The sequence below is a fragment of the Podarcis bocagei genome, assembly GCF_964188305.1.
Source record: "Podarcis bocagei genome assembly, chromosome: 13".
Lineage (NCBI taxonomy): Eukaryota > Metazoa > Chordata > Lepidosauria > Squamata > Lacertidae > Podarcis > Podarcis bocagei.
Window position 1 is genome coordinate 53,005,553 of NC_138138.1, and position 11,917 is coordinate 53,017,469.

At 50.4% G+C, this 11,917-nt stretch overlaps 1 protein-coding gene across 4 annotated transcripts; it reads left to right on the forward strand.

Annotated features, from left to right (window-relative positions):
- Window positions 1-1,025: 1,025 nt before the first annotated feature.
- TRAPPC1 (trafficking protein particle complex subunit 1) lies at window positions 1,026-11,675 on the forward strand. 4 transcript variants are annotated; one of them, XM_081168257.1, is made up of 6 exons: window positions 1,026-1,179; window positions 3,269-3,367; window positions 8,010-8,080; window positions 8,630-8,768; window positions 10,884-11,021; window positions 11,472-11,675. In XM_081168257.1, exons 2-5 carry the CDS (start codon window positions 3,269-3,271, stop codon window positions 11,010-11,012), a joined length of 438 nt encoding a protein of 145 aa, XP_081024383.1. In that variant the 5' UTR covers window positions 1,026-1,179; the 3' UTR covers window positions 11,013-11,021; window positions 11,472-11,675. The 4 variants fall into 4 exon arrangements, with proteins under 4 accessions (XP_081024383.1, XP_081024384.1, XP_081024382.1 ...); XM_081168258.1 differs by having other exon boundaries at window positions 11,624-11,642; XM_081168256.1 differs by having other exon boundaries at window positions 10,884-11,675.
- The last annotated feature ends 242 nt before the right edge of the window (window positions 11,676-11,917 follow it).

Below are 11,917 nucleotides of genomic sequence, written 5' to 3' on the forward strand. Positions count from 1 at the left end.
CCGTCCGGAGTGCTGGAAGGAGAGGCCTCGCCTGGGGCTGCAGGAACAGGACTGAGCAGGTGGTGCTTCCCAGCTGGTGCCCTGAAGAGAAAACATGCCGTTAGGGGCATAGAATGAGCTTACAGAAGGACAACGGGAAGAACACAGGTGACATCAAGGGTTGGATCCCAGCTGAAGAAAAGCCCTGCCCTGCGCCACTGCTAGCCTTTGCCCTGTATGGTGGCATTAGTCCCCATTTCCTGGTGGGCACATGGCAAGAGTTCAACTCCTACTTGGTTTAAGCTCTATGGATCCAGGGAACCTGGGTGGGCCTCCCCCCCCCCCACGCTGCTAGACTATAAGTCCCATCAGCCACAGCCAGCGCCCAGGGGCAATGGGATCTGTAGTCCAGCAACATCTGGAGGGTCCTGCTCTGCCAGCCCCACACTCCTGCCCTAGAGGGATCCCTCTTCTTGCCCCTTAAAGCTCCACACTCACTTTCTGAAAACAACCTCAAGCATGCCTCCCCCCACATCACACACTCTCGTCCCCTTTAAGCGCCCCCACCTCAATTTTAATGGCAGGCCCCCTCCCACAACTCCCACCCCCAAATCCCCCTGGAGCTCCACCCACAATCCTCTGGCCCCGCCCACACCTGTCCCCCGCCTCGCACCTGCCACAGGCCCCGCCCACACTGCGCTCCCCTCTCCCAAAAAACGTTGAGGTAAATCCTAATTCTCTCTCTCTCACACACACACCGCCCCCCCCCCGCGGGCCCGGTTCTTTCCCGCCGTTTTAAACGCCTTCGCGCCCCTTCCGTCCCGCGCTCGCCCACCTCTAGGCCGCGCCGCCCGCACACAAAAAATACAAAACCCAAACCAACCAACGCTTGGTTTTCATTTGGCTTAGGCCAACGCAACTCCTGGCAACCACCTTGGCAGGGAGGGCGGGGAGGCCGCCAACGCCATTTTGCTTGAGGGCAAGAGCGCGCCGGGCGGGGAAAGAGAAAACGCGCGTGCGCGAGCCGCCGAACAAGACGCGGGCGGGCGGAAGCGCGCTGACAAGAACACGCATGCGCCGAGCGGCCGACCAATCAGCGCGCGGACATGCCCTACCGCGCTCCCTCGCTCTCCCTCCTCCCGGAAGTATAAGAGGATTCGGAAGCTGCCGAGCAGGGAGGGGGTTGCCATAGAGACGAAGGTGAGACTCCGGTAATGAGGGATGGGGGCGGGGGCAGTAGGCCCCGAGGGTCTTCAATAGGGGGAGCCCGCTGAGGGGCCAAAACGGCGACCACCCGGACCTTCCCCACCAAGGGCAGGGCCAGCCCAGCGCTGGTGGAGGAGACCGTGGGTAGAGCTCCAGGGCTGGCTGGGCTGCCCCTCTTGGTCCTCGGCCTCACTGCCTGATAGGAATCGGAGGCTGACCGCGGCAATGTCCCCGCTGCCCACCCACCCCCTGTCCGTCCCCACAGTGAGCGTTGAGGGGAGCAGGGCGCGTTTAACTTCCCCACTTTCGAATTCCAAAAGTGAGGGGTGCTAAACAGATGTAACATGACTTGGGAATTCAAAAGAGATTTTGGTTAAAGTGATACAATTTAGTTTTGCTGGGTATGTAAAAAGTTTGTAATACTGCATAGAAATCATTCAAAATGATTGTCAAACACTTATATTGCTATTGATATTTAGCATTGCCCAGTGGCGTAGCGTGGGTTGTCAGCACCCGGGGCAAGGCAAGTAATTTGCGCCCCCTAACCCGTGGATTTGCGCCCCCTAACCCCCAGGTGTTGCGCCCAGTGCACCCGGCCCCCCCTGCACTCCCCACGCTACGCCACTGGCATCGCCTAACATTTTCAGAATGCTAGGCTCCCTCGGCCAATAAAGCGAGATGAGTGCCGCAACCCCAGAGTCAGCCACGACTGGACCTAATGGTCAGGGGTCCCTTTACCTTTAACATTTTCAGAAGGTAAAATTAATGTTTTCTGAAAGCAGTTTAATTGCTTCTTCATCAAACATAGACTTACCAAGATCAATGTTGCCCAGTCACAAAAATAATAGCTGGTTCAAATGCCTCACACCCAAAAGCATCTTTTTAACACTCCCCCACTGAAGAAATCTGCAAAAAATCAAGTTTCACCCCCTAAAATGACACACATTTTTGAGGGGAAAGCTGCGGCCACCACCAGACAAGCCTGAGCACCCTGGCCTGTTGCAGGCATTGCTGGCAGAGTGTATCAGGTGGCTCATGCCAGCGAGCCCAGCTTCACTAGGGCAGTGGAGGTGGAGGGGACTTTCTCAAGCCTGCCAACCTACCTCTGCCCAGGCAGCAACCCAAAGATGTGGGCTGGATCCCCCCACCACTGCCTTGTACCCCCCCCCAATTGTTTTCATAGGTTTGTTAGTAATGGTAAATGGGTGCCAGTTGCAAGTAAATATTAGGCAAGCCTTGGCCGATTCAAATGTTTACTAAATACAAGAAAAATAAACATTCACAGATCACTCTCCAGGGCATCAGAAAATTTTCTGGGGCAAACAGTTTTTTCTACACACACACATTAGCCTGTGCAACTAACCCTGAGTTGCATAGGAAATTTTCTGGGATAATAATAATAATAATTTATTATTTATACCCCGCCCATCTGGCTGGGTTTCCCCAGCCACTCTGGGCGGCTTCCAAAAGAATATTAAAATACTATGATACATCAAACATTAAAAGCTTCCCTAAACAGGGCTGCCTTCAGATGTCTTCTAAAAGTCTGGTAGTTGTTGTTCTCTTTGACATCTGCTGGGAGGGCGTTCCACAGGGAGGGCGCCACTACCAAGAAGGCCCTCTGCCTGGTTCCCTGTAACTTGGCTTCTCGCAGTGAGGGAACCGCCAGAAGGCCCTCGGTGCTGGACCTCAGTGTCCGGGTAGAACGATGGAGATGGAGACGCTCCTTCAGGTATACTGAACCGAGGCCGTTTAGGGCTTTCAAGGTCAGCACAAACACTTTGAATTGTGCTCGGAAACGTACTGGGAGCCAATGTACGTCTTTCAAGACCGGTGTTATATGGTCTCGGCGGCCGCTCCCAGTCACCAGTCTGGCTGCTGCATTCTGGGAAGCCAACATCGCTGGCACCACTCCTGCCAAGAGCCACACCTCTCTTTTTGGTGCCCCAAAAGGAAGTCATGGGTGTGGGGCACACCTTTCCTGACCCCACTAAATGCCTCCACAAGCAATTGGACCTGGTGATGGGTGGGATCTCTGTATCCATGTCAGGTGTGCATGATGGATTCCTCACTTTCCTTGCAGATGACGGTGCATAATTTGTACATATTCGACCGCAATGGAATCTGCCTGCACTACAGTGAGTGGAACCGGAAGAAGCAAGCTGGCATCTCTAAAGACGAGGTGAGACTTGAGGCTTGAGATATGCAGAGCAGGAGGCCAAGGCTTAAGCCTGCTAAGGACATAGTGTTATAAGAATTTTAAGGTCTCAGATATAGAGTAAATATTCATAAATACACACATATCTAAATATACGATATGTCTGAAATAGTATCAGAGAGCAATCCTGAAGCCATTTTGACTCTCCCAGTGACCTCAAATATTCCTCTGCAGTAAGGGAGGCAAATGGGGAAAGTCGTTTTGCTTGCAAATCCTGACTTAAGGGTGCATTTGTGTATGAATAAAGATCAGGCTTACTAGCCATTTTGCTTCTCAATATACAGTGGTGCCTCGCAAGATGAAAAGAATCCGTTCTGTGATTCTCTTCGTCTAGCGGTTTTTTCGTCTTGCGAAACAAGCCCATTGACGGATTAGCGGATTAGCACTATTAGCGCTTTTAGCGGCTTATCAACTTATCGGATCAGCTGATAAGCGGCTTAGCGGATTAGAAAAAGGGGGGGAAAGGAAAAAAAACCCGCAGGAACTCGCAAGACATTTTCGTCTTGCGAAGCAAGCCCATAGGAGATTCATTTTGCGAAGCACCTCCAAAACGGAAAACTCTTTCGTCTAGCGAGTTTTCCGTCTTGCGAGGCATTCGTCTTGCGGGGCACCACTGGTTGGCCTCTGTTTTTTTCTCCTACCAATAGGGAACCCACTTAAGGACTCTATATGGGCTCTTGGATACCCCATAAGGGAAAGGGAGCAATACTTTACTTTACACTGAGAGCCAGTGTGGTGTAGTGGTTAAGAGCAGTAGTCACGTAATCTGGGGAACCGGGTTCGCGTCTCCGCTCCTCCACCTGCAGCTGCTGGGTGACCTTGGACCAGTCACACTTCTCTGAAGTCTCTCAGCCCCACTCACCTCACAGAGTGTTTGTTGTGGGGGAGGAAGGGAAAGGAGAATGTTAGCCGCTTTGAGACTCCTTAAAGGGAGTGAAAGGCGGGATATCAAATCCAAACTCTTCTTCTTCTTCTTCTTATAACTATAGGAAGGGCCCTGCTGGATCAGGCCAGTGACCTATCCTGTTCTCACAATGGCCAGTCAGGTGCTTCAGTGGGAAACTCACAAACAGGATGCAAGCACAAGATCCCTCCAGCTGCTTCCAGCAACTGGTATTCAGAAGCATTGCTGCCTCTGACCACGGAGGCAGACAATAGGCATCATGGCTAGAGTCAGTTGATAGCCCTTCTCCTCCAAGAGTTTGTCTAATCCGCTTTTTAAACCATCTGTTGGTTGATGGCCATCACTGCCTCCTGTGGGAGTGAGTTCCATAGTTTAACTATGCACTGCACCAGTCTCTTACTGGGATCTTTAAAGCCCTAAACGGCCTCGGTCCTGTAGGCCTGAAGGAGCGTCTCCACCCCCATCGTTCTGCCCGGACACTGAGGTCCAGCTCCGAGGGCCTTCTGGCGGTTCCCTCATTGCGAGAAGCCAAGTTACAGGGAACCAGGCAGAGGGCCTTCTCGGTAGTGGCGCCCGCCCTGTGAAACGCCCTCCCTTCAGATGTGAAGGAAATAAGCAGCTATCTTCTTTTTTAAAAGACATCTGAAGGCAGCCCTGTTCAGGGAAGTTTTTAATATTTAATGCTGTATTGTTTTAAACGCTTGATTGGGAGCTGCCCAGAGTGGCTGGGGAAATTCAGCCAGATGGGCGGGGTATAAATAATAAATAATTATTATTATTAATATTATTATTATTAATCTCTGCCCACCCACTCTAGATTTGGGGGTGGGAGCCTGTTCAGAGGTGAGGGAAACCAAACTGCAGCGTTCTGCAAGTTACATAGTTTCTACCTTGGTTAATCTTGCGTGGTGCAGAGCCTTGAAATGATAGCTCTATTCCAAGTGGGCATAACTAAGCTGGCGAGTATTTTTTTTTGAAGTGTGACTCTTAAACTAAGTAAAAGATTAATCAGCAGCTGTGCCATGATATCCTGACTACCTTTTCTGCCCATTTAAAACCACCACCAGCAAACCCACTTTAGCTTTCCAGTCCTTCTTCAAGCTAGGGATAGGAATGGCTTTGCGCTGGCTGCCTTCCTCCTGCCGTTGAAGAGCGAAAGCAGGAGCAAGTACAGTCGTATCTTGGAAGTCAAACGGAATCCATTCCGGAACTTGGTTTGACTTCCAAAACGTTCAGAAACCAAAGCGCAGCTTCTGATTGGCTGCAGGAAGCTCTAGTCCACTCTGGACATTCGGCTTTCAAAAATAATTTGAAAACCGGAACACTCACTTCTGGGTTTCGATTGTTCGGGAGCCGATTTGTTCAGGAGCCAAGGCATTTGAGATCCAAGGTATGGCTGCAGCGATCTCTCCCCTAGCTGGAAAAATAATAGAAATCTGCCTTATATCCGGGATCCATGCAGCTCAGTCAAGTCCGAGGCCATTCCTAGGCCCATGTGATTTGCCCCTGATCAGGGCACACAGTTGAAATAGTGTTACAGTGCCCTCTTCATTGTTTGGAGGAGAGCAGAGCGTTGTGGGTAGGTGCTGTTTTGCCTTGGTGGAACTTCTGTCCCAGGTAAGCAAGCAAAGGGGAATCATTCTTGTGCCACAGAATGACAATACACATTCAGCAGAGGAGAAGGGGAAATGTGAGGATGTGTTCCTTCTATGCAACTTTGCAAGCCTGTTCTAAGATACATTTAGCACTGTGAGCGTGGCAGGGACCCTGAAGTGTAAAGTGTAATTCTTCCATGGAAGGGGATTGTTCAGCAACATCACACTTCTAAGGTGAAGGTAAAGGGGCCCCTGACCATTAGGTCCAGTCGTGACTGACTCTGGGCACTCATCTCGCTTTATTGGCCGAGGGAGCTGGCGTACAGCTTCCGGGTCATGTGGCCAGCATGACTAAGCCGCTTCTGGCGAACCAGAGCAGCGCACGGAAACGCCGTTTACCTTCCCGCTGGAGTGGTACCTATTTATCTACTTGCACTGGTGTGCTTTCAAACTGCTAGGTTGGCAGGAGCAGGGAACGAGCAATGGGAGCTTGCCCCGTCGCGGGGATTTGAACCGCCGACCTTCTGATCGGCAAGTCCTAGGCTCTGTGGTTTAACCCACAGTGCCACCCGCTGTGGGTTAAACCACCCGCACACTTCTACCTCCTGTACTAATCCGTGGTGCAAAGCACAAACTCTGTCTGGGGAAACATGAAATGGTGGTGGTGTTTACGTGCGTGGGGCAGGGAGAGGGAAGGGTGTGAGTAAAAAGAAAAGTTCAAAAGCTTCGTAACTTGAATGATACTATGGGTTTAGCAGCCGCCACTTTCTAATTTGGGGGATTCCGGTGTTGAAGCTTCCAGGGGAACAGCAAGCTCCATTTGGGGAAGTTCTGCTGGTTATGTGACTTTGGGTGATTCACATCAGATAAGAGGTTTTGTTTCTTGAAGAGGCGCTCAAGAGGCCAGAGGGTTACATTCAGTAGCCAACCATTAGAAATTCCTCCTAGTAAAGTTGGTTTTTGTGAAGCAATCATCTCTACAGTACAGTGGTACCTTGGGTTACGTACGCTTCAGGTTACAGACTCCGCTAACCCAGAAATAGTGCTTCAGGTTAAGAACTTTGCTTCAGGATGAGAACAGAAATTGTGCAGCAGCGGTGCAGCGGCAGCAGGAGGCCCCATTAGCTAAAGTGGTGCTTCAGGTTAAGAACAGTTTCAGATTAAGTACGGACCTCGGGAACGAATTAAGTACTTAACCCGAGGTACCACTGTATATTCTTAGATTCAGCTTCAGAAGGAATATTTTGTATTTTGGGGTTTTTTAGTGAGTTATTTTTGGCTATGATGCAAGTCTGCTTTGCACATGTTATGGGTTAACTTTCCTAGGCACTACTGTTGCTGTAACATATCATACCCTAATGTCTAATAGTTGCATTGATTATCTCTTATTCTGCTCTGGTCAGACCTCACCTGGAGTACTGTGTCCAGTTCTGGGCACCACAGTTCAAGAAGGACACTGACAAACTGGAACGTGTCCAGAGGAGGGCAACCAAAATGGTCAAAGGCCTGGAAACGATGCCTTAGGAGGAACGTCTAAGGGAGCTGGGCATGTTTAGCCTGTAGAAGAGGAGGTTAAGGGGTGATATGATAGCCGTGTTCAAATATATAAAAGGATGTCATATAGAGGAGGGAGAAAGGTTGTTTTCTGCTGCTCCAGAGAAGCGGACACGGAGCAATGGATCCAAACTACAAGAAAGAAGATTCCACCTAAACATGAGGAAGAACTTCCTGACAGTAAGAGCTGTTTGACAGTGGAATTTGCTGCCAAGGAGTGTGGTGGAGTCTCCTACTTTGGAGGTCTTTAAGCAGAGGCTTGACAACCATATGTCAGGAGTGCTCTGATGGTGTTTCCTGCTTGGCAGGGGGCTGGACTCGATGGCCCTTGTGGTCTCTTCCAACTCTATGATTCTATGATTAAGGGTCCCGTTGGCTGTGTCTGTGGTTTTCTGTGCCATGAATGTCCTTGTACGGTTAGCCACAGGGTGGCGTCAGAGCAGAGCAAATGAGCATGACGGAGTTCTTCATCCTTTCCATGGAATCTCACCCTATTCTCCCTGTGAACACATTCATTTTTTTTCTCTCTCTCTCTTTCTCTCCCTCCCTGCAGGAGTTCAAGCTGATGTATGGCATGCTCTTCTCCATCCGCTCCTTCGTTAGCAAGATGAGCCCCGTGGACATGTATCCTTTCTGCTTAAACAGCAGCCTCAAAAGTATCACTCTTGCGGTTTTTTGACAGAGGGAGCCTGACTGAAGCTTTTTCATTCACACGGAGGAGGGGAAAGCAGCACTATCTACAGTGGTGCCTCGCAAGACGAAAAGAATCTGTTCTGTGATTCTCTTCGTCTAGCGGTTTTTTCGTCTTGTGAAGCAAGCACATTGAAGGATTAGCGGATTAGCGCTGTTAGCGCCTTTTAGCGGCTTATCTGCTGATCGGATCAGCTGATAAGTGGCTTAGCGGCTTAGAAAAGGGGGGGGAGGGAAAAAAACCAGCAGGAACTCGCAAGACATTGTGTCTTGCGAAGCAAGCCCATAGGAAATTCGTTTTGCGAAGCACCTCCAAAACGGAAAACTCTTTCGTCTAGCGAGTTTTCCATCTTGCGAGGCATTCGTCTTGCAGGGCACCACTGTACTTAAGGAGTAAAACTTGTTTGGGAGGGAGGGGGCTTAGCCAGCTGCCTTGGCCTGACGTCTCCTTCCTCCAGTTCTCCTTAACTCCTTGCACCCCAGGAAAGACGGCTTCCTCTCCTTCCAGACCAGCAAGTACAAGCTGCACTACTATGAGACGCCCACGGGACTCAAGGTGGTGATGAACACAGACTTAGGGGTGGGCAACATCCGAGATATCCTGCATCAGATCTACAGCTATGTGAGTCAGAGGGGAGGTGCCGCCTCCTCCCCTGCCCCCCATCCCATGATAATTCCTAGGAAGGCTGTGTATTGTTTGGATGCCCTCCAAATGTCTCTGCAGTGAAGGAAGAGGAGTATTCACATGGCACCCGCTGCCACCGCCGCTCATTTGCTAAATGGTTCTGCGTAAACACCAAAGCTATGTTCGCATAAGCAAAGGCATAATAATAATAATAATAATAATGATAATAATAATAATTAATAATAATTAATAATAATTTATTATTTATACCCTGCCCATCTGGCTGGGTTCCCCCAGCCACTCTGGGCGGCTTCCAACAAAACACTAAAATACAATAACGTATTAAACATTAAAAGCTTCCCTAAACAGGGCTGCCTTTAGATGTCTTCTAAAAGTTTGGTAGTTATTTTTCTCTTTGACACCTAGTGGGAGGGCGTTCCACAGGGCGGGCGCCACCACCGAGAAGGCCCCCTGCCTGGTTCCCTGTAACTTGGCTTCTCGCAGGGAGGGAACCGCCAGAAGGCCCTTGGTGCTGGACCTCAGCGTCCGGGTAGAACGATGGAGGTGGAGACACTCCTTCAGGTATACTGAGCCGAGGCCGTAGCAGGTGCAGGTCCTAGAGGGGTTATTCCCCCAGCCGCCTCCAATCTGGCGCCTTCCAGATGTTGTCCTGCAATGCCCACCATCACTTTCACTGACCCTCGGTTGCGCTGGTTGGGGTTGATGGAGGCTGGGAGTCCAGCAACAGCTGGAGGCCACCGGGAGGGTGTCCCCTACAGCAGCCGTCCTCAACCTTGGGTCTCTAGATGCTGTTGGACTACAACTCCCATCATTCAGCATGGCCAGGTATTATGGGACTTCTAGTTCAAGAATGTCTGAGGCCCCAGGTTGGGAAAGGCTGATTATTGTGTGCGATGAGGTTATTAGCGGGTAGAGGGATATGCCTCTGGCTTCTAAAGAGGGTCTGATTTGGCCCCCACCAGCCTGTTGCCTTCCTGATATTTGGGACTGCAGCTCCCACCACCCCAGTTCAAACTGCTGGAGGGCACCAGGCTGGGGAAGGCTGAGCTAAGGTTTCGTTTTGTTTTCAGGCTATTGGTTAATAGCACTAGAAGTAATGGGTTATTACCAGAATTACATAATAGTAATTCTATTACTAGAATTACCATGGGTAATTTCTGTTATCTATGGGCATGTTATCAGAATTGCGGGGGGCGGAGGCGCAGGGAGTGGCTTATGTACAGTCATACCTTGGACGTCAAACGCCTTGGCTCCCAAACAATCGAAACCCGGAAGTGAGTGTTCCGGTTTTTTAACGTTCTTTTGGAAGCCGGTGTCCGCCAGGGCTTCCGCAGCTTCCGATTGGCTGCAGGAGCTTCCTGCAGCCAATCAGAAGCCGTGCTTTGGTTTCTGAACATTTTGGAATTCGAACGGACTTCTGGAACGGATTCTGTTCGACTTCCAAGATGTGACTGTATAGTGATTATGAATGCAGTATTTAAAATTTATTATTTTTCCCCAGTACTGATTTTTTTCTGCTGGTGTACTTTTTATATTTTATGGGTAAATTGAGTAAAAAATGAGAGAGAAAGGTAGCAGCAGGTGAAACAGATCAACTGGTCAGGCCAAAGCTCTGTATATTTTTTGTTAAAAAGCGGTTACCTGATTTTGAGAGACCACCAAATTAGGGTTTAGGGGTGCAGCCTTTCAGAAAGGAGCCCAGGCTCCTGCTTCCTCTAGGCCTTTCATTCATCTCTAGTTCATTTGCCCCCTTCCTTGTCCAGCAGTTGCTTTGACTCAGTGGTTGCCACCATGCCAAAGCGGACAGGAGTCCTTTATTTCCCACTTCTGTGTTGGCAGCAGGGAGAGCGGTACTCTTAGGGTATCTGCTGCTGTCCTGAGAGAAGTGCGAATGATCCCAAAATAAGAACGAAACATCAGTCACTGGGGTTAGTCAAAATAGAAATCTTTTTTGGAGCGGCAGGTCTCCCAATGTTTGGTTTTCATTTCCCTGAAGCTGTTTCAGTTGGGGTCCAGAGGGGAGGAGGGGTATTCTCATCTCACTGACCTCGTGATTCTCCTTCCAACCAGCTTCTTCCCTCTCCTCCCTAGATTTACGTGGAGTATGTGGTCAAAAACCCTCTGTGCAGCTTGAACGAGAACATCCAGAGCGAGCTCTTTCGGAGCAAGCTGGACAGCTTCATCCGTGGGCTGCCCTTCTTCTCAGCTCGGGCAGGCTAAGTGGTGCGGGTGGGTGTTTGCCTTTTCCCGTTCCATGCTGTAAATACTACAATTCCCACGATGCACGTGGAGTAGTGTCTGGCAGCGAGCTTGGCACTTTCTCTGCTGGGTGTGCCATCATCAAAACAACCATCATTCCCTGCACTTCAGCCATAACGGACTTGTGGCCCAAACCAGAGCTCTGAGCTTGGATACCTTTCGGACAGCGGCTTTCTCCGCAGTGCTTTCCTCCGTTCCCTCCACCGCCCCTTGACCCGCGGCTCCATCTTTTGCCCCATTGCGTATTCCCCCCTAGTTGGGACCCCGAGCCCCTCTTCCTTCCCCTCCTGACCGTGACACACAGTCCTTTGCCCGCCCAGGCCTCTTCCTTTCTATTTATAGAGCTTTGCCTCATCCCTTTCTTCCCCCTCCGCCCCCCAGGCTCCTATTTATAGCCAGTCTCTTCTCCTGCTTTTCCAGTCCAGTGCTCTCCCAGCCTGGGCATGACATCAAGCGCCCCGGGGCTAGGGGGGTGCTGCTTGGATGCAGCGGAAGATGCAGCGGCACGTCCTTCCCAAGCGCATCTCGTGAAAAGACGGGCCAGCAATCCAACTTCCCGCTTCCGCCACCAGGAAAGGTCGACGAGCAACACAGGTCGAGAAGAGAGCTGTACTGTACTGTACTGTTCTTTTTTCTTTTTTTCTTTTTTTTGGCTGGATCCACCTTTCGTGAATTAAAAAAATGCCACCTTTAAGATCAGAAGTTGCTTTGATCACCCTTGGCCCTCCCTAGGTGGCTTGGGGGTCGCCACAGACTCTCTGCGCTTTGCTGGCTAACTCTGTTGCCATTGCCCCCCAGACTGTGTTATATTTGCAATGGCTGCTGGGCCACCTCCACAAAAACCTCTATGTCAAGATGAGAGTCTC

Bases quoted from the DNA above. Each gene is read 5' to 3' on its own strand.
- TRAPPC1 (XM_081168256.1), top strand. From the start codon at position 3,269: ATGACGGTGCATAATTTGTACATATTCGACCGCAATGGAATCTGCCTG. The intron at 3,368-8,009 runs GTGAGACTTGAG...CCCTCCCTGCAG, and splicing joins CTGGCATCTCTAAAGACGAG to GAGTTCAAGCTGATGTATGG. The intron at 8,081-8,629 runs GTATCCTTTCTG...CTTGCACCCCAG, and splicing joins AAGATGAGCCCCGTGGACAT to GAAAGACGGCTTCCTCTCCT.